Here is a 22,826-nt window from a genome sequence, read left to right on the forward strand (position 1 = left end):
ATTCTTTCCTGCTTTGTCAAAGATTAGTTGACCCTAGAGTTGAGAGTCCATTTCTGGGCTCTCTATTCTTTTCCTTCAATCTATGTGTCTGTTTTTGTGCCAATACCATACTGTCTTGATGATTACAGCTTTGTAATAGAGCTTGAAGTCTGGAATTGAGATGCCGACAACTTTGGTTTTCTTTTTCAACATTGCTCTGGCTATTAGGGGGTCTTTTCTGGTTCCATATAAATTTTAGGATTATTTGTTCCATTTTTTTGAAAAAAAATTGATGGTATTTTGATAGGGATTGTGTTAAATGTGTAGATTACTTTAGGTAGCATAGACATTTTCACAATATGTTTTCTTCCAATCCATGAGTGTGGAACGTTTTTCCATTTCTTTGTGTCTTCCTTAATTTCTTTCATGAGTACTTCATAGTTTTCTGAGTATAGAGTCTTCGTCACTTTGGTTAGTTTTATTCCTAGGTATCTTATGGTTTTGGGTGCAAATGTAAATGGGATCAACTCCTTAATTTCTCTTTCTTCTGTCTTGCTGTTGGTGTATAGAAATGCAACTGATTTCTGTGCATTAATTTTATATCCAGACACTTTACTGAATTCCTGTACGAGTTCTAGCAATTTTTGGGTGGAGTCTTTTGGGTTTTCCACATAAAGTATCATATCTTCCACAAAGAGTGAGAGTTTTACTTCTTCTTTGCTGTGATTAACTCCTATGTAGCCAGTTGGGCCTAGGTCCAAACTGGTGTTAGTATGTGACAGGGTTCACCCAGCTGTGCCCCGTGGGTCAGATCATCTCTGCCATTTGTTGTTGTATGGCCCATGGGTTCAAAGGGTTTTTGTACTTTTAAATGGTTACGGAAATGTCAAAGGAAGAATAATATTTTACAATGTGTGAAAATTACATGAAACTTCAATTTCCTTGTCCATAAATAAGGTTTATTGGAACACAGACACTTTTACTTGTACATGTTGTCTATGGTTACTTTGCCCCACAGTGGCAGGCTTGAGTTGACTGTGCAGCCCACAGAGCCTGCAATATTTACTGTGTGGCTCTTTATGAAAGAGATTTGCTGTCCCCTGATATACACGATGCTGTTTGTCACATGAGCACTGCAAATGACAGTGTTGGAAGGGAGATTCCTAAGCTTCGAGTACTTGTCTTGGTCTACACACCATCTTGTTTTATGCTAAAGATGCAGTTATGAAAGGGGGCGCCTGGGTGGCTCAGTCTGTTAAATGTCTGCCTTTGGCTCAGGTCATGATCCCGGGGTCCTGGAATTGAGTCCTGCATCGGGCTCCCTGCCCAGTGGGGAGCCTGCTTCTCCCTCTTCTCCCCACCTACTCATGCTCCCCCCCCCAACTCTCTATCTCAAATAAATAACTAAAACCTTTTTTTAAAAGGTTGCATTTGTTAAAAACTGCATATGCATTAAGCATATGTACTAGTTATTTTAACAACAAAGTATGTTTTATCGTAATACAGCTGGCTACTGGAAGTATGGAGGATTCATCTTCACAGGAGGTGGTTTTGTGTGGACCATGTGTTTATTTCTCTTTGAGTGGAAAAAAGATACCTCCTTTTTATACTTGATGAAGACCTAGGATGGAAATATTTAGAAAAGAGTGCTGATAAACTATTTTTACTCTATGCACAGTAATTAATACCTATTAATTATGAAATTTCTACTTCATACATAAAACGTGAAACATTTTTTTTTCTTCTTTTAAAATTTACTTAGTTTTTGACAGAGAGAGAGAGCACAAGCAGGGGGAGCAGCAGAGGGAGAGGGAGAAACAGGCTCCCCACTGAGCAGGGAGCCTGATGCAGGACTTGATCCCAGGGCCCCTGAGCCAAAGGCAGCTGCTTAACCGGTGCCACCTACGCACCCCGCATAAAATATTTTTTTTTAAAGATTTTATTTATTTATTTGATAGAGATCACAAGTAGTCAGAGAGGTAGGCAGAGAGAGAGGAGGAAGCTAGCTCCCTGCTGAGCAGAGAACCCGATGCGGGGCTTGATCCCAGGACCCTGAGACCAGGACCTGAGCTGAAGGCAGAGGCTTTAACCCACTGAGCCACCCAGGTGCCCCATTAATAAAGCCTTTATACCTATAAAACCATAGTTTTTAAATTCACCAAAATCCCTACTTTCCTTGTCAACTCCTCACTTACTAATTCAGAATCCTAGCTGCCTCCTGGATTTTCTTCAACCAAGACTAACAGTTTCCGTTCCTTCATGTCTTCTTTTTCTTTTGCCTCTTCTCCTAGTCCCTCAACTCAGACACACAAGCATTTGTTCATTAAGCAGCCAGCAGATAGTTGTTCATGTGCAGATGCTGACTCTGCAGTAGGAGGTACCCTCAGTGGACCTTTAGACCCGTCTTTCCATGATCTTTCCATGATCAAACTCAAAGATCAGAGAAATGGAGGGTGCAGAGTACACTACTTTCAAAAGTCCTGTTCCCTGTCTTCCTCTAAAGCAGGTGGGTGATTTTGTAAAGGCCTGCCCTGGTGGTTTTTAGATCCTGGGACATGGGCCAGTGCTTCTTTCATTGCTGCTTAGGCTTTTATGTCGTCTGCCCCAGGGGCTCAAATTTCTCATTCACCAGGGAATCCATCCCCCATACCAGTCTCATTCTCTGCCACATTGCCACTAATCAGCCTCTCAATCTGGCACAGGAGAAGCTGTAAGGAGGCTCTAAACTTGGCATAATATACTGCTCTTTGCTGCGTGACCTTTGCTGTGTGACCTTTGCTAGGTGGTGTCCCTCTCCTGAGCTTTTGTAAAATACATAGAGGAGAATAATTCCTCCCTTACCCATACTTCATGGGAATATTAGGAGGCTGAATGAGGAGGTTATTTAAAAGACTTGGCATTTTCATAGAGGGAGTTGCTATAGAAACCCATAGGCATACAAGTACTTCAGAGAGGGAGTTTCTGGAAAGTCCCGGGGTCTTTGTTTCTTTGGGTAACCAAAATATGGAAGACCTGGCCTCTGACCTGCTTCAGCTTAACCCTAGGTCTACTGCTTCCTCTTGCTTTTAGGATTCGGCTTTCCTGCAGCACGTCCCACCAGAGCCAGTACCCTCTGGTAACAGGAAGAACATTGTCACAGTGCAGTCTCGAACACTAGGGATGGTAAATTGAGCATTTCCAGAATATGTATGGCATAACATAACTGGGAGAGAAAGGCATGACTGCCAGATTAGGAAAGACTAGACGATGAGAGGAAAGGATTTTTGGCAGTTGTTTATCGGAAGTGGGTGGCGTGGGTTTGGGTTATTGGAACTGTGGGAAGAAATGTGAGATTGACTCCTGCCCTCTCAGAGTGTAAAACCTAGTTTTGGGGTAACTGATTGGGGCAGTGGGAGGGTTAAAAAAAAGATTTAGAATGGAATGAAAGGCAAAAGAAGTCCAACTATAAATAGGAGTTCAAAAAAGGGAGAGCTCAGAATAATTGGAAATATTTCATTAAAAAGTGGGACCTCAAGACCAGTTTCAAAATCATGCTTCCTCTGTGGGAAGGAGGGATGTGTTCGGAGAGTGTGCAGGAAGGAGCAACATTGGTAAGGCCTTAGTCTCTTCAGCAACTGATGGGTATGTGGATGTTGGTGGTATTGTTCTTTAGGCCTTTGTATATGTCTTATACTTCTTAAACAGTTCATTTTTTTGTTCTGTTGCTGTGGTGTTTGTTTTTTACTGAGATATCATTCACAAGTTAGTTCACCATTTCAAAGTGTGCAGTTCATTGGTGTTTTGTTCACATGTTGTTCAGTTGTCACCACTATCTAATTCTGGAACATTCTTGTCTCCCCAGAGAGGCCCCTTAACAGTGACTCCCCATTCCCTTCCCCATCCAGCCCTAGGCAACGTCTAACCAACTTTCCACCATAGATCTGCCTATTCTGGACATTTCATGTAAATAGAGTCCTACAGTATGTGGCCTTTTGTGTATGAATTCTTTTCAAGATTTTCAAGGTTCACCCATGTTGTGACATGAATAATCCGTCATTTTCTTTCTTTCTTTCCTTTTTTTCTAGGGCCAGATGCCTTTAGTTTTCAAAAAGTTCCTCCAATCATTTTGAAGTTCAAAATGGGTTAGGAAACCACCTTTGGCTATTACTTTTCTTAATTCTATTATTTGGCTTGGAATAAAGCTGATTTTTATAAATTTGTCAATAACATCTTACTGAGCACTCTTCAGATAATAATGTATATATTTTTATTGTGGCAAAATATATGTAATATAAAATTTACCATTTTAAACATTTTTAAGTGTACGATTCAGTGATACTAAATATATCCATCATCTTGTACAACCATCACCACTATCCATTTCCAGAGCTTTTTCATCTTCCCAAAGGGAAACTTATACACATCAGACAGTCTTTCCCTATCTCCTCCTCCAGCGCTTGGTAAACTCCATTCTACCTTCCATCTCTATGAATCTGCCTATTCCAGGTTCCTCATAGAAGTGGAACTTTATATCGGTCCCTTTGTGTCTGTCTTATTTCACTTACCATGATGCCTTGAAGGTTCATCTGTGTTGTAACATATAAATGAATCTCATTCCTTTTAAAGACTGAATAATATCCCACGATATGGATAGACCACATTTTGTTTATTCACCCATCACCAGTGGACATTTCGGGTCATTTCTGCTTTTGTACCATTTTGAATATACCTTCATGTATGAGTTTTTTTGTGAATACCTGTTTTCAGTTCTCCTGGGTACGTACATACCTGGGAGTGGAATTGCCGGGTCATATGGTGACTCTGTGCTTAACTTTTGAAGAACTGCCAAACTATTTTCCAAACTGGCTGCACCATTTTACGTCTGCCAGTAATATGTGAGTGTTCCAGCTTCTCTACATCATTGCCAGCACTTGTTCTTTTCCATGTTCTTTTTTTTCCATTATGATCATCCTGGTAGGTGTGAAGTACTGTCTCATTGTGGTTTTATTTGCATTTCCTTAATGATGAATGATGTTGAACATCTTTTCATCTGCCGCTAATTTGTCTGTCTGCTTTGTAGAAATGTCTACTTCAAAATTGAATTATTTGTCTTTTTACTGTTGAGTTCTGAGAATTCTTTTCTAGTCTGGCTGCTAGGCCATTCTTAGATTCACAATTTGCAAATATTTTTTCCCATTCTGTCGGGTTATCTTAACTTTCTTGATAGTGTCTTTTAACCTTCTTGATAGTGTCATTTGTTGCACAAAATTTTGAATTTTGGTGAAGTCCAATTTATCTCTTTTTAATTTGGTTGTTTGTGCTTTAGGTGTCACAAGTATGACACCACTGCCAAATCCAAAGATGTGAAGATTTACACTTATGTTTTTTTCAAAGTGTTTTATCATTTTAGCTCTTACATTTAGATCTTTGATCCATTTTAAGTTAATTTTTGTATAAGGTGTGAGGTAGAGGTCCATATTCATTCTTTTGGATGTGATTGTCCAATTTTCCCACCACCGATTATTGAAGGCTAGGCTACTCTTTCCCCCTTTGAATTGTCTTGGCACTTCTGTCAAAAATCGATTTGCATAGTTGTATGGGTTTATTTCTGAATTCTCAGTTCTGTTCTATTGATAGATATGGCTATCTTTGTGCTAGTACTGCAGTCTTGATTACTATAGCTTTTCTTTTTTTAAGATTTTATTTATTTATTTGACAGACAGAGATCACAAGTAGGCAAAGAGGCAGGCAGAGAGAGAGAGGAAGGGAAGCAGGCTCCCTGATGAGCAGAGAGCCCGATGCAGGGCTCAGTCTTAGGACCCTGGGATCATGACCTGAGCCGAAGGCAGAGGCTTTAACCCACTGAGCCACCCAGGTGCCCCTTGATTGCTATAGCTTTGTAGTAAGCTTTGAAACAGGGAAGTGTGAGTCCTCAAATTTATTCTTAATTTTCAAAATTGTTTTGCTCTTTTGGTTCCCTTGCATTTCTGTATGAATTGAGCATGAATTTCTCAACTTGTTAATTTCTGCCCCAAAAAGCAGTTGAGATTTTGATTGACATTGCCTTGAGTTTGTAGATTAGTTTGGGGAGTATTGCCATCTTTTTTTGTTGTTGTTGTTAAATATTTTATTTATTTACTTGACAGAGATCACAAGTAGGCAGAGAGGCAGGCAGAGAGAGAGGAGGAAGCAGGCTCCCCACGGAGCAGAGAGCCCGATGCGGGGCTCAATCCCAGGACCCTGGGATCACGATCTGAGCCGAAGGCAGAGGCTTTAACCCACTGAGCCACCCAGGCGCCCTGGGGAGTATTGCCATCTTAACAACATTACATCTTCTAATGCCTGAGCATGAGATGGTTTCCACTGGTTTAGGTCTTCTTTGATTTCTGTTGATGATGTTTTGTAGTTTTCAGTGTACAAGTTTTATACTTCTTTTCTTACATTTATTCCTAGGTATTTTGTTCTTTTGGATGCTCTTGTAAATGAAGTTGTTTTCTTAATTTCCTCATTTTTGGATTGCTTATTGCTAGTGTATAGGAATACTACCGATTTTTACATATTGGTCTTGTATCTTGAAACTATGCTGAACTTATTTATGAGCTCTAATAGTTTTGTGAGTGTGTATTCCGTAGAGTTTTCCATATATAGGATCATTTCATCTGCACATAGAAATAGTTTTACTTGCTTAATTGCCTTGCCTGGAACATCCAGTACAGTGTTGAAGAGGTGAGAGGGACATCCTTCTCTTATTCCTAATTTTAAGAGAGAAAACTTTCAGTTTTATCATCAAATGTATATTAGCTATATGCTCTTCATCAGATTAAGGAAGTTCCCTTCTTTTTCTAGTTTGTTGGGTGTTTTTATTATAAATGAGTATTGGACTTTGTTGAATGCTTTTTCTGCATCTGTTGAGGTGGTCTAGTGGTTACTGTCTTAATTTTATTAGTATGTTGCATTACATTGATTGATTTTTACATATTAAACCATCTTTGTATTTCTTGATCATGGTGTATAATCCTTTTTATATGCTACTGGATTCAGTTTGCTGGTATTTTGTTGAGACTTTTGTGTCTGTATTCATAAGGGATATTATAGTTTTGATTTTTTTTTTTTTGTGATGTCTTTGTCTGATTTTGTATTCTGGCAATACCAACCTTACAGAATGAGTTGGGCAGTGTGTCCTCTTCTGTTTCTTGGAAGAATTTGCAAAGGATTGGTATTAATTCTTTAAACATTTGGTAGAATTCATCAGTGAAGCCATCTGGTCCTGGGCTTTTCTTTGTGGGGGTTCATTTTTTAATGCAAGGTCCAGAAGAGTATTTATAGTACAATCCCATCTGAGAGAGAAAGTAAGTCTTTTTAAGGCTGTATCTGTATGCTTGTATTTACACAGAAAAGTTCAGAAAAGATGTACAAAAAAAGATATATAACAGCAAAGGTTATCTTTGGGTAATGAGATAGAACTTAAGTCTGCTGTGCCTTATATATAATAACAAGCGTGTATTGTTTGGTATATATATATTTTTTCTTAAATATATAGAAATATATATATTTCTATAAATATATATATTTATTTATTTATTTGACAGAGAGAGGGATCACAAGTAGGCAGAGGCAGGCAGAGAGAGAGAGAGAGAGGAAGCAGGCTCCCCGCTGAGCAGAGAGCCCAATGCGGGGCTCCATCCCAGGACCTTGAGATCATGACCTGAACCAAAGGCAGAGGCTTAACTCACTGAGCCACCCAGGTGCCCTATTTTTTAAAGCCTACTTAGAATGGCTAACATTTGACAATTTGCTCTTTCATCCACACAATGAGTTGCCAGTGCTGTGTACTTTCCACTGGCCTTGTCTCCTTAGTAGCTCAGTCTCATAGGCCCCTGCCTCTCCAGCTTCGTAGTCTGCTGCACCCCTTCTCTGTTTCTCCTCCATCAACACCAAATTACCTGTCAGTTCCCTGAGAATGGCCCACGGTTATGTGCTACTGTGCTTCTCTACATTCTATTCTATTCCCTTTCCCTGCCAGCCCCTCCCCTTGTATCTTTGAAATCCCTTCCAAATATCAGTTCCTTTCCTTCATGAATACCTTCCAGCTCACTCTCCTCCTTTCCATTCTTTACCCAAGGGGAGGAAAAACTCCCCCTCCTGCTGCCTCTCATATAGTATGCATATTTTTCTTACTGAACTTTGTATTTACCCTGCATCATAATCACTAGTTCATATATATGTCTTCCCTAAAAGTACTTTTTATCCAATTTTGTAACCCAGACTTTAGCACAGAATCGATGCTCAGAAGTACTTTGAATTGAATTCATGAGACAAGAAAAGGCATTGTGGTTAGGATGAGCAATATGAGCAAAGGCCAGTTATGACTTACTGTAACATGGCAAGACAGGAAGATTCACATTGGGAAATACAGTTGAATGATTTCGTCAAGGCTGTTTGGTCATGGAGGCTCTTGAGAGCCAGAGAGAGTAGACTCCGTAGGTAAGCACCAGTGGAATGGGGAGCTCTTCTCACTTACTTCAAGTCTTTGCTCCATTGACCACCTCCTTCAGAATGGGTCACCTCTCCATTCACACGTCCCCTGACCCCAGCACTCTCTGTCTCCCCTTCCCTCATCTTCCTCCTTTTTCCATAGCTCTTACCACATTGTATATCATTTACTTATTCATTATGCTTTTTTAAAAATCTGTTTTCTTTCTTCCCTATTAGAATATAAGCTTCCTGCACCACGGTAGCCTTGTTCACTGCTATTTCTCAAGCACCTAGAACATTGCCTGGAACACAGTAGGGATGTAGAAAACAGTTGTTGGGTGAATGAATCCCAAGTTAATGAACTTCATCATCTTGTTCAGAACTGGCAGAGTACAGCCTAGGTATAATTCCAATATGTTTCTGAAAGAAAGAAAGAAATTTATAGAAGTACATAAAATTGCTAAGATAGTGCCCACTGTGTGTTATGTCTGTAATCTGGGGCAGGGCAGGGGAGGGATGGGAGGGAAAGAAAGACACAGTGTCGTAAGGTTTCTTTCTTTTTTTTTTTTTTTTAAAGATTTTTAATTTTTACCTATTTGACAGACAGAGATCGCAAGAAGGCAGAGAGGCAGGCAGAGAGAGAGAGAGGTGGGGAAGTAGGCTCCCCGCTGAGCGGAGAGCCCCACACGGGGCTTGATCCCAAGACCCTGGGATCATGACCTGAGCCGAAGGCAGAGGCTTAACCCACGGAGCCACCCAGGTGCCCCTGTCTTAAGGTTTCTTGCCTTGGAAACCAGCTTAGGAAGTCAAAATTATAAGTACATTTGAGTTTATTTATTTCTTGCCTAGAAAAATGTTGTTGTGTGTGGTGACTAATTCCCATGCTTTAATAATTTCTCTTTTTCTTTCTCCACAGACCTTTGTAGTATTAAACAGAGGGAAAACTCTCTTCAGATTTAGTGCCACGCCTGCCTTGTACATTTTAAGTCCTTTTAACCTGATAAGAAGAATAGCTATTAAAATTTTGATACACTCATATCCTTTTCTACAAATGTGGGCTGAGTGCAGCATTTGCATGGTCGCTGGTATATAGAATATGTTTCTGAACTTTGACAATTGAATTGTATATTAAGTATCTTATCAGTAGTGTCATTGACAGTAGTGTCAGAGCCAGCAGTTTGCATGACCTTCTGCCAGATCCTGGGCTAAGCTTCAGCCAACTCTCTTTTCCTAGAATGATATCACGGGAGTCTGGAATTTTGTTAGTATCATGAGGAGAGACAAATCAAGACAGTAACCTATAGCTAAAGTCTTACTCTTTAAAGTGCTCAGAGTTCAGTAATTTCATCCTGAGGCAAACGATTCAGTTCTTTAACACAAGTTCAATGCTAGAATTTTTTGGAATGCCACTTCTTGAATATAAAGAGTTCAATGAATGCTTTAGAAATCTGCCTTGAATATTTCTGATTTCTTGAGCAGTGAGTATGGAAAGTGCCAGAGACAGTTTCTCACATTAAATGGCCCCTTCGTATAGAGGTTTAGATCCAGATTGCAAGCCTGATATGAGTCTCTACTCACATTTCCCCCCCCTTAAGCAGAAAATGCCCATTTACTCATGTGGCCTGACTTTTATATCTTAATATAGGAGAGTGTATGGCAGATGAAAAACTATGTGATGAGTCTAGCAACTTCGCATAGTGAATTTATATTTAATGGTTGGAGTTTAATTTGTCAGTACTTAGTCCCATGCTCTGAAGGATATTGTATTCTCCAAGTAGTATGAGGAAAGTGGCGATTGGAACTTAGTAAATTGATTGGCTAAGCTGTTGGCGCATTTTATTGACTCTAAGAATTTAGCAGCCCAATTCCGAAATCTGTGGTTTACAAGGAACACAGTTCTGAAACTTAAAGGTTTACAAGGAATAAATAATTCACAGTGGACTTCTTCCCCTTTTGTTGGATCAGAAGGCAGCATCTTTTTCTCTTCTAACTGGAATGTGTTATTCCCGGGAGAAAAGTTGAGCTGTAATGAAGAAAAAATCCAGCTGTAAGAAGTATTTTTTCTTTTAAAAACTCCATTAGTAGAGTGAGGATGGTGAAAGCTGTTAGCAAGAGAGAAAGTTAGCAACAAATGGGATATGGTTTCTGTGCTTGTTGAAGTAACAGTTTTTTGAGTTTGAGTAACTCACATGCTGACCTAAAGGAGTTTATTTTTTTCTCAGTAGATAAAAACAGAAAGGGTTGAGAAAAATCTTGGATGGAACGGAAAAAGCAACAAAATGGTTTGCTCTCCATAAACATTCCTGAGCACTTTCAGCATGATCAGATGCATCTTCCCCATTATCTAATTCTTAGTATGGTGGTGCATATGTCCTTGAAATCCTCACCCAACAGGTCGTGACTGGTTTCCCAAACTGTTCAAATGCCACACATAGCGGCTGTTGCCTTGCCCTTTAAGGACAATTCAGCCCTTTGGGGACCTAGGAGCAAAAGTGAACCGTTGTGTTCTACACCTGAAACCACCATAACAGTGTGTGCCAACTATACTTCAATTAAAAAAAAAAAAAGTGAATACTGTTATGCTGGAAAAAAAAAAAAAAGTGAACCATCAATTGCATGTAGGTTTCCAAATAACTAGTTATGCAAGATAAGATAATTAACTTAACAGTAAATGAGTACTGAATAATATAGATTCGATTTAATGTGTTTTTTCACCTGATGATTTGGGCATCTGGTGGACCGGTAGATTTCTAGTTACTCTCTACACCGAGATTTAGAGGCTTATTCTATAGCTGAGGCTGAAGAGGGAAGGGGTAGGTGGGAAGATGATTTATCCAAAAGGAGTAGAGCAGTGACAGCCCTTTTGAAAGAAAGAAAGTGGCTCTCCTGCTGTGTCCACCCACTGTTCTCTGGTCAGGTGTGGATACATATGGCGACATTCTGTGTTCATGGTGGCTTTCATTATCACCTCCCCATTTCCTTGTCCTCTGTGCTTTGTCTCCTTTCAGGTTACTGACTTAATTCTCATGATACCCAATGTGAAATGTGTTTGCTTTCTGAGGAAGAAAATAGGCCAGATTTTGTATATTCTCCCTTGACTCTTTTCTACAGTATTTAGCATGATCATTATGTGCACTATTTTGACCAACTGTGTATTCATGACTTTTAGTAACCCTCCTGAATGGTCGAAGAATGTGGAGTAAGTAGCTCATTTATTTATTTGTCTGCTTGCTTGTTTTAAAGATTTTTACACACCAAATCTTGCTTTGCACAGTTTATCCATCAAGGAAAAAAATTGGGTTTTTTCCCCACTCTTTACTTCACAGAGAAGGGTGAGGATCCATGTGGAATTTAGGAAATATCCTAAGAAGTCAACTCTAGAAAGAGAAAGTGCGCTCTGGAAGTTACTGCCCTTCACCTCCACCCTTATCTGTGCTGGCCAGTGCCTTTGACTTGCTGCCCCAGTGCCATCTTGTGCCCTCAGTTAGTCCCTCATGACACTGCCTTCTCCAACCTGAGGTTTCCTAATTTTTTTTTTTTTAACTTGTCTAAAGTTAAAAATAGCTCTGGGGCCTCCTCACCTGGTTCAAAATGATCACCTACTAGATGGCACCCAGTACAGCATTCCAGAGCTCTTGGTTTTGTGTTTCGGTAAGTTTCCTTCAAAGCATCCCTTTCTCTTCCTGCCTTCCTTTCTGCTGCATTGGCTGTGCCCGTTCCATTTTGTCTCTACTAGTTGAAGCCACATTTCAGGCACTGTTACCTTCAAAGATTCATTTAAAGTTTCTGTCTGTTTGGAAATTACCCCAAATTCTCCATTTCTTTGACAGGTACACATTCACAGGGATTTATACATTTGAATCACTAGTGAAAATCATTGCGAGAGGTTTCTGCATAGATGGCTTTACCTTTTTACGGGATCCATGGAACTGGTTGGATTTCAGTGTCATCATGATGGCGTAAGTTGTCTGCTTACTTTACTGCTATTCTGGGTGTGCTTGTGTATGTGTGGTTGTATTCCTGGTTGTGTCTGTAAGTGTGTTTATGGCCAGTTGTAAGAGGAACTAATGGATAACCATTTAAGGCCAAACAGGCTTATGCCTGTGATTCTTGCTTGTGAGGACAATGACAGCATGTTTCCATGGGAGAAGGAAAACCAAGGTTTTACAGGGAGGAAGGAAAGTAGCAAGTGATTTTCCATTGACATGCTCTCATATTTTCTTCCCCCTTATAACACTGATCAAGGTTTGCCTGCTTATCACTGTGGGGCCTTGGTGAAGATTTGAAATTTTTTAGGTGTTAACCTTAACCTGAAAATCAGTTTCTTGGATATGTTATATCGTGTGTAATTTCATGAGGCTGGTCCAGATGTTACAGACTTGAGAGCACATTTTAGAGTTAAAAACATGAGCCAAGGTATCCAAACTGGTCCCTTCCTAAGGAAGTAAGTACTGACCAGAAGTTCAAACTATTGTGAGAGGGCAGTATGACCCCCACATTAGTGTGCTAGCTGCATGTTTGTATACCTGTATCTCTTTGGGAAATGTAACTGATGGTTGAAAAGTTAGAGCAGATTTAACTATTTGTATTTTCAGGTGCGGAAGCATTCTGTGGTATGGTGGGGAGTAAGGGCATTGCATAGATGTGTGTGTGCATGCAGATGTGTAAGAGTGAGTGCGTCTGTATATAAACGGGTCTGAGCTTCAGAAAGATGTGTTTCACCTGTAAAATGTGAATGAGTGAACGCTATGCATTGAATATTTGAAACTGAAACTTTGACTTTCTGTTATATTAAGGCAATTTCCAGCTTTCCAACATTATGAATGCACACTGGTGTTCATTTAAAATTTAAGTGTCCTTGCTGGGCACAGAGCTGGCGATAAAATGGGCACTTAACACACTATTTGCTTTGATCCCATGATCCTGAGCCCTGCTCTTGTATGTCACAGGCACTTCATCTGAGGGTGTGACTGCAAAGATATGCGTGCAACTCTTCGATAAGTCATATGTGTAGACATTAAGGCACTTTTGCCCTAGTCAACTAGGGAGCTGTTTGATGTAAATTTGTTTTTATGGGGCTTCTGCTGCAGAAATTTGCTTCCTTTTTCCTAAGAAATTATTCACAGAGCTTGGGGACATAAGCCTTTGATACATCCTGGCCTGCCTTTTTGCTAAAAATAATGAATGGACCAAGAATAGTCATTCTGATTGGGATCCACACAGCACAATGCTGATTAAGAGAGTAAGCCCTCAGAACCTCCTGGTTGTATCAGTTCTTTCAAATATTCTTTTGAATTCTCCTTGCCCAACTGAAAAAAGAAATGTGTTCTTTAAGTGTTTATATTTGGAAATTTTCTTTTTCAACAACAAAAAGAATGAAATCATAGCTTGTGTATAAGACCCTTTCTTCCCCCCCATTGTCAAACCCTCGCCCAGTGGTACCATTACAAGTTAACTTTGGTTTGATTCTGCAGGTATATAACAGAGTTTGTAAACCTAGGCAATGTTTCAGCTCTACGCACTTTCAGGGTACTGAGGGCTTTGAAAACTATTTCGGTAATCCCAGGTAAGATGGCCCGGGGTTGGTGTTAGGTGTTGGGTTAGGGCCCTGACGTGACGTATTGTACTTTTTGTTTTGTTGTGGTTTTGTTTTTTTATCCTTCGGTGTTTGTGTTCGTGTCTGTGTTTGTCATTTGTGTCTGTGTGTGACCTCCCTTACTACAGATATGTGACAGAGTTTGTGGACCTGGGCAATGTCTCAGCGCTGAGAACATTCAGGGTTCTCCGAGCTTTGAAAACTATCTCTGTAATTCCAGGTGAGAAAATTTACACACACAATGGACTGCCTCATCGCCTCTTTGCCCTCCATTCATTGTGTCCACCACATTCTAAACCGGTGTCAGCACACTTGATATGGCCTTGCATTCCGCATGTTCTTCCTGGGAGACGTTCTCTGGAATGGCCCTTTGGTCCTCAGGCCCTTGCGATGGCAGCGCTGGCCAGGCATGCAGCCCCCATTCCATCCATGCTTTGAGAACGCACGTGCTGAAAAATCACTTGGATCCTCCAATATCTGAAAAAATTGTCACAGAGCTAGCTGTCTCTTTAAACATTGATCATTTGCTTCCTGGCCTCATGGAATTACAGTATATTTAACATTCACCGTCATCCCATTGCTTGTGGTTTCTAGGCTTCCTGTCGCATGGTTTGCTGATGGGATGTTATTCAATGAACTATACTTTTATTGTAACTGTGTTAATGGACTTATTTAAGCACAGAAGACACCTACCCTGTTAACTAGTCCAGTTTTAGAGCCAAATTGAAGAGCCTTGGAGTTAGTGAACAACTTTAGTAATCAGTATCACATCCTATTGCTGTCTGTTTCACTGGAGTAAGAACCAGTAGACATCTACTATGTATGTATTCAGAGGCCATTCTCAAACACAAATCCCAATGAAAGCTTGTGCAGATGCTGTTAAAAACAGTGAAAGGTAAGATAACATACATACGTCTGAATGTATGGGCAAACAACAAGAACAGAAACTTGAGAAGGAAAAGGAATCAATCAGTGGGTGGCTGTGAAGTAGTTAACTGACAGTGGTTTCATAATTTTAACTGACAGTGGTTTCATAATTTTTGCCTTTTTCTTTTTGGTCCTGGTTGAACTAGCCAAGTGCTTCTTAACCTTTTGAAAGTTTTAGGTCCTTTCGAGAAGCAGGGGAAAGTTCCCAGACCCCGCTGAAACTCACCTATGGACCCCACATTAAGATCCTTAATTTAATTTAAATCCTTACTACCAGGTAGTGCTTAACTATTTTTCCCAAAGGCTGGTCTTGAAATCTGGAAGGGAAGATATTTGAGCTAGTCTTGCTAGCCTGAAATACATGGGCAGTAACATGGCAGAAATCAAGAGTGTGCAGTTGCTGGCTGGTCTCTGGTTCCATTCAGGGGCTTTCAGGGAAGATGCCCAAGGGACCAAGCTTCCCACTCACTCTTGTAGAAACAGGGACATGAAGAGCAGAGGCATTCTGTTCCTGGCGTCACATGACTTTTCTGGTGGCCGACTCAGAAATATTCCTCTTTTCCCCTTTTCAACTTTATCTAAATATCAGACACAGAGAGAGGGAAGCCTAAAGATAGAGTCCTGGAGAGGGCTGACTTGAAATGTGGCTTTCTGAGAACCTCAAGGAAGGTAAACCTCAGTTTCTCCATTTACAAATCTAGGCATGAAGTGGGCCAGTAAATTCAGGCCCTACTAAAAATGAGTTCTTTTCTAGTTAGCAGTGGGAGCTTTCTCCCTGTCAGCTAGAGGCTGGGCATCAGTTGGAGTACATTCTTGGCAAAAAAACTACAACCCTGACTTACCAAGGTTCAGTTCCCAGCCATTTTAAATCCGTTTGACAAAAAAGTGAAGCTCATTCTCCAGGCAGCGTCACGCAGCTCATTGATAGTGGTTTAACCCTTAGGCAGGCCTTGTCTTATTTCTTCAGGCATCTGGAACACCAAATCTGTATTTTCATTTTCCCTCTGCTCTCTTTCTTCTCTGGCCTCTTTTTAAATATGATCCCATGTTTTCTGCTCACTTCCCCCAATGTACTCTGCAAGGCATCTGTCTCTTTATGTTCTTGTGATCTGAAAACTTCTCTTCCAGAATTAAATTGGAAAGCTGCGTTCTGTTCACTAACTAGGGCAGCAGATGCTATCTCTGGTCTAGCTTTTAGCTTCTGTCTCTGCTGTACGGATAGCTTCTGACCACAGCACTTCTGCAAGGTAACTCTTGACCGGGATCAGATTACTTATCCTTATTATTAACCTGTCTATCTGTCTATCTGCAAAATCTATTTGTAAACACAGAGTGGTGCTCTATCAGTGATTTTTGTGTAGCAATTATTATTATAAAGAAGAAAGCTAAACCCAAAGAAAAGGTTTGTATCAAGCCTTAGACCTCCACTTCACAATTTGAAATAGATTCCAGATTCCTGTTTCTAGAAGCACCCCCCACTCGAGCTGGCTTTCCGAAGTTAACTGGAATGCAAAATAACTCTAACGGCTAATAAAGCCAGTAATAGATCTGTCTGTGAGTGGTATAATTGGTATTTGAATTAAAGTGTGACTTTTCATGCCAAGTCCTTTCCCTCCCCATTCTATTTATAGAAGACTGTGGCCCTGTTCCTACCTGCCTGTTAACCACCTCTCCTTTCAAGATGGGAGCACCATTGCATGAGTCACTAGACCTGGTGCCATCCCTTGACTGGAAATCTCAGTCATTCTGACTCTACTGTAGAGCCAGGCCTTAGTCCCCTCTTAGTGAAAGCCATTGTTGTGCACACCAAGTTTTCTCATGGGTCAGTTCAGTGGGACTGGGGCTCTCTTTACCTTTTCCCGTCTCCAGTTTGATTGTAGGCTCTTGCGAAAGCTGCGAGGAACAGAAGCAAGGGCAACCACATAACTGACATGAGGTCTGTAAGATCCCACAAAGCCTTCAGCTCCCTTCATGAGAGTTCTGCCTTCCTGGATAGCTCACCCACTCACCTGCCGTCCCTCTTAGCACTTTTGGTAGATAGTCTGAATGTGTCGGCGAGGTCAGGACTCCCAGAAGGTGGGGTAATGCAGTGCACTGGTTAGCTCCAGCCTTTTGGATAAGGGCTGCTTTGATTTAGAGCTTTCTAGTGCCTGAGAAAAGACCAAACCCACATCCTGACCCTTTTTATTTGCTGAGTGGAGACCTAGATACGTATCACACATGGTGTCCTTTTTGCTTCCGAGGCCTTGGCTTGAAGAACTGTGCATGCAAACGGCAGTTACAGGAAAAGACCCTTTCTACATTTTCTTTGGTCCAGAATTTGCTGGATTCAACTCAACATTGAAGTATTCTGTGTAGAAATTCATGTCTTAAAACTTTGTTTTCAGGGCGCCTAGGTGGCTCAGTCGGTTCATTGTCCAACTCTTGGTTTCAGCTTAGGTCATGGTCTCTGGGCAGTGGGAATCGAGCCCTGCATCAGGCTCTGTGTTCAGCACGGAGTCTGCTTGTCCCTCTTCCTTTGTTCATCTCCCCCCACCCCCATCTCTCTCTCTTTCTCTCTCTCTCTCAAATAAATAAATAAAATCTTCAAACAAGCAAATAAACAAAAACTTTGTTTTTGCTTTATATTCATTCAGGGCCTGGGCATAAAAATGAACTTCTGAGTGACTTTGTCAGAAGTTTGATCTACATGTTTTAATCGTGTGCCACAGGACTGACATGCCCAAAGAAAGCGTGGAAATCTCAAAGCAGAAATCTTGAGTTTTTCCTATTGAGTAGCATTTAGTGATATAAATAAAACCAGTTGGGATAGCCTTACTTGCCAGTTGCTTCTCATTTCTATCATCATTTCAATGACTCCCCAAAAGCACTGCATTTCTATTTGCCAACACTAGTTTAATATCATTTTGCTTTCTTTAGAGTTATAATTTTTTATTATTTTTCTCTTTGATTTTTTTTTTAATTTCTGTGCTTTCATTTCTGTTACTTTCTCTCCTTACCTGTGGTATCAGGTAAGAAGCAGGAAAAAGGTTGGCTCCTTCTTCTTCCCACCCTGGTATTCACAAAGGAAGCATTTTCTTTAGACATGTGCATTATGAAGATAGCAATTTCTGCTGCACAGTGAAGGGGGATAAAAAAGTGTTTTCATACTATATTTAGGCTCCTTGTTTCCTTTATAATATTCTAGTTATTAATCCAGTGCCTCTTGTATTTCTCCTTTTCCCATTGCTTCTCAGAGAAGATAACTGAAGTTGAACACAATGGTCCTAAATGGGAAAACACTGGAGTCTCACAGGCTCCCACTGACCCAACTTTGGGAGCTAGTTTAAGTTTTGTTCAGACTTTGTGATGCAAATTTTGTCTTGGATAAATAAATCTACTGCCTCCAGATCTCTCCCAAATTATTCTTGATCTAAAGAACCCTCAAGGGCACCTGGGTGGCTCAGTGGGTTACAACCTCTGCCTTCGGCTCAGGTCATGATCCCAGGGTCCTGGGATCGAGCCCCGCATCGAGCTCTCTGCTCCGCGGGGATCTGCTTCCCCCCCGCCTCTCTCTGCCTTCCTCTCTGCCTACTTGTGATCTCTCTGTCAAATAAATAAATAAAATCTTTTAAAAAAAATAAAAAAAATAAAGAACCCTCAAGAATATCATTGTGAGGCTTGAACCTGCATCAGGAAAATTGACCTGGCACAACTTTACCTTAGGGCTTTTCTGGACGAAGCCAGACTTTGGAAATTGGGGAATTTTTCCCCCTGGGGTGAGAACTGCTTGTTACTGCTCTTGAGAACCATTCCAATGTTAATTTTGTAGGATTAGCTCATGTGGCTTCAAACCGGACAGATTTCTCAACCTGAGCCACAAGCTAGGAAATATAAATTTACTTTATTTATGATCTGGCATCACCGCTGTGGAAGACTGTGATCCCAGGATGCATGGCTGATTTCTCCGGACTTGGCACATAAGCAGGCTTTGTTCATTTGTCCAAGGGGTTGGATGTTGTGAAAGGGGACGGGGGTTCAGATGCGTTTGGATGTAGCAGCTTCACTGCTTCTCAAAATTCCTCAAGTGTCCCGACTTCCTCTCTGGTAGCTGACATTTCTGTACATTGGGTCCAGCTGTCTTTTCTTGATCTGTAGTAAATGTATTAACTGCTTCTGCTCAGACTCATCCCAATGCTAGTTAATGTTAGCCTTTTCCAAGAGTTCTCGCTGTCCAATTTACCCCCATGTGGCTTCTGTTGCACTCTCTGTTGTGTAGGAGTTGTTTGAAGGAGCATTCTGCTCTGTTTGGGATAATCAGCTTCCAGTCAGTATCTTGCTTATTCTGGTGTGTGGTGGTGTGAGCCAGTAGAAGAAGCAAGACAACTTTTCCTCACAGCCTGAACAGTGGCATTTTCCATTCTTGTACGCATCAGGTCAGGAATTCCACCAGCAGCTTCTCACTTTATTGACCTGTGTTGGTGCTAACAGGGAGCACTTTTGCCTGGCTGCATTTACTAGTGTGTGTCAGTCACCGCTGGCAAGACTGTAGAGGCTGAGCTCAAGAAAGGCATTATATGAAAGACCATCAGGTACATGAAAAGATGCTAAACATCACTAGTCATTAGAGAAATGCAAATTAAAACCATAATGAGATATCAGCTCACACAAGTTAGAATGGCCATCATGAAAGAGACGCAACAGCAAACGCTGGCATGGATGCGGAGAAAACGGGAACCCTTGCATGCTGTTGGGTTTAGTAAATTGGTGCAGCCACTATGGGAAGCAGCATGAAGGATCCTCAAAAACTAAAAATAGAACTACCATATGATCCAGCAATTCTACTTCTGGGAATATATCCAAAGGAAACGAAAACACTAACTCAGAAAAGATATCTGCACCCCATGTTCATACCATTATTTACAATAGCCAAGACATGGAAGCAATCTAAGTGTCCATTGATGGATGAACAGACAAAATTGTGAGAGAGATACACAATGGAATATTGTTCAGGTACAAAAAAAATGAGGAAATCCTACCATTTTTGACAACATGGATGGACCTTGAAGGCATTATGCTCAGTAAAATGAGTTGGACAGAGAAAGACAAATAAATACATATGATCTCACTGAAATATGGAATCTAAAAACAAACTCATAGAAAAAGAGATCGGACTTGTGGATCCCCGAGGCGGAGTGTCGGGGATGGAGTTGGAGGAAGTTGGTCTAAAGTTACCAGACTTCCAGGTATAAGAAAGTGCTGGGGATATAGTGAACAACATGATAACGATGGCTAACATCACTGCATGATACATGGGAAAGTTGTTAACAGAGTAATTCCTAAGAGTTCTTATCATAAGGAAATATTTTTTTTCCTTTTTGTCATCTTTTTATTGTATCTATTTGAGAAGGTGGATGTTAGCTAACCCTACGGTGATAATCATTTCACAGTATATGTAGGTCAAACAATTATGATGTATGCCTTAAACGTCTACAGTGACATATGTCAATTATTTCTCAATAAAACTGTGGGGAAGGGGAGAAAGAAATGCATTGATAGCCTCATCTCCATAACCTGGTGTTGATATCGGCAAATATGGTCCTTGACAATCATCAGCCCTAATGGAAGGAAGAAGAGTCTTGGTGAAGGCCAGATGACCTAGTGACCATTTACATTTAACATTGCTGTGTAATTGTGTGTCTACCTCAGCACGCTAACATTATGCCACACCACCTTTCTTCCTGTGGAACCTGGATAAAAGTCTTGGAGAGTAAATTTTTAGATGGCCATAGTTAGTGTTATTTAGTGGTTATTCTTGCTTAGTTAAGATATGTTTCTCTGAGCCCCAGTGAAGTAAAAGCAGCTGAATACCATTTCCAACTTAAGTTTTTACTTTAAACTTCTTGAGAGCTGAAAAAGCTCTCACCAATGCGTTGATCTAAACCTCAGACTTCAGAAGAAAACACTTGAAGTGTTTTCGGTTTTTTTGTTTGCGTTTTTGTTTTTTTAGCCTTCTCGACTCATGTTTACAGATTTCTTCAGCAATAACTTCTTGTTTACGGAGAAAAGATTTTAAACCCGCTGATTGAGAGCATTAAGGTTTATCCCCAGGAAAATGATGAGTGCCATGTATGGTTGGTGTATTAGTCGATCATCTTTGGTTGCAAGTGAAAGGATACATGAAGGGCTGGAATGCTTTTAGGCTTCTGGAAGCCAGGGAAACCAGAATGCAGAACCAGAAAGCTCCAGATACCAGGAAGTATTTTTTCTTCATGTTTTCTGTCTCCATGTATCTATTTCCTTTTTCTATCTTTTAGCTTACTAACTGGCTTTACTTCTCAGACATCCTAATATAATGATAGAATAGGGCTACCACTTAGTTCCCAAATTTACATGTTATCGTTCCTTCCACTTGTAAAGACTACTGGACTATCTTCTGTCCCGTTCTAAGTTCCCGGAGGAAAAGGATGAGGATTTAGGTCAGATGTCCACCCTGACATCTGGAACCTACTAACAGATGGTCACTTCCTGCAAGTAAGGCTGCTAGGGGCCCAGCTTTGTAAAAGAGGAGATAATTTGAGCCTCTTGGCCTGGTATTTCCTGTTACATACATGGTCTTTGAACTGTCTAGAGAGTTCCCAGTGTAGGAAAATCAGATTAGACTCATGCTAAAATTGTATGTTTTTTTTAATTTGATTGATTGATACCACGAATGCATTGGTTTGACTGTTTTGTAGTATTATACTCTTGTTGCTAATACAAATGACAGCTTACAGCTCCTTTCTCCATTCATTTAAAATGGAAATGGAAATGGCCTTGAACAATCATCAAGTGTTCAGATCAGTGATTGTCTGAACCCTTCAGGGAAGATACAAGCTCTTCTTAAAGAACTCCAGGAAAAGAAACTACAACCATTCTTGAGTGACCTATTCAACTTTTTTTTTTTTTTTAATCATGCTTTGGCTTTGAAAACAGAGCTGTGTAATTTTAGGAACCTAGAATTGAATTATTGACCTAGTATAGACTCACCTCAACCAAACCAAATACAATGAAGGACTTTTCTGTTCCTCAGCAACTTACGAAAATAAGGCCCATAATACTAGAACAAATAAGGCCCATAATACTGGAACAACCTTTACTTCTTTTTACTTGCTTTCTGTTTCATACCAACAGTATCTTCTTACTTATCTGTGTGACTGTGATACAGCTTCTCAGGCCTCTGAATAAGATTGAAATTTCAGCTGCTTAATCCCGAAGAAATAAATATCTCTGCCCTGTTTTGAAAGACTTTTAAAGAAGATTCTTCATCTTTTCCTCTACTGCCCACTGCTACATACTCCTGTGTTTATCCACATTCTGTGTATAAGAAAATGAGGTGGGACCTTGAATTTGTTCTGATAAGCCATGGGTCATAGCTGGTGATTGAGCCAGGACCAGAATTCCTACTTTCTGATTTCCTGTCTGGTGCTCTTTTTGAACAGTCTTTTTTTTTTTTTTTTCCTCCCCCCCCCCTTTTTTTTTTACAATTTTATTTTAAGAGAGAGAGAGAAAAAGACCATGATCAGTGGGGAGGGGCACAGGGAAAGGGAGAAGCAGACTCCCTGCTGCGTAGGGATGCCTGCCATGGGGCTCAATCCCAGGACCCTGAGATCATGACCTGAGCCGACTGAGCCACCCAGGTGCCCCTGTACAGTCTTACAAGGAGAAAAGAATCAGGTTAGAAATCTCTTGTGCCCTATGCCTGGAATGTATACAAGCTCTTCCTAATCCCTTTGGTGGCCACATTCTCTGTGGAAGGCCCATTCTGTAAGAAAACACGGGCCTTTGAATACTTTTGTGTCTCTACAGTCTTAATTTATAGCTCTTTTTTCTTTATTTCCTCTTAGATCCC

General features: G+C 40.6%; 1 protein-coding gene across 1 annotated transcript in view; it reads left to right on the top strand.

The window, feature by feature from the left end:
* The window catches only part of SCN8A (sodium voltage-gated channel alpha subunit 8), a gene marked incomplete at its 5' end in the record, with an annotated part of 122,962 nt that overhangs the window by 17,677 nt on the left and 82,459 nt on the right, over positions 1–22,826 (top strand). The window contains 4 exons of the mRNA XM_080811454.1: positions 9,350–9,486; positions 11,552–11,632; positions 12,264–12,392; positions 13,908–13,999. Of these exons, the coding sequence (XP_080667580.1) occupies positions 9,350–9,486; positions 11,552–11,632; positions 12,264–12,392; positions 13,908–13,999 (439 nt within the window). The remainder of the gene's footprint in view (positions 1–9,349; positions 9,487–11,551; positions 11,633–12,263; positions 12,393–13,907; positions 14,000–22,826) is intronic.

Source organism: Martes martes (assembly GCF_963455335.1).
Source record: "Martes martes genome assembly, chromosome: 8".
Classification (NCBI taxonomy): Eukaryota; Metazoa; Chordata; class Mammalia; order Carnivora; family Mustelidae; genus Martes; species Martes martes.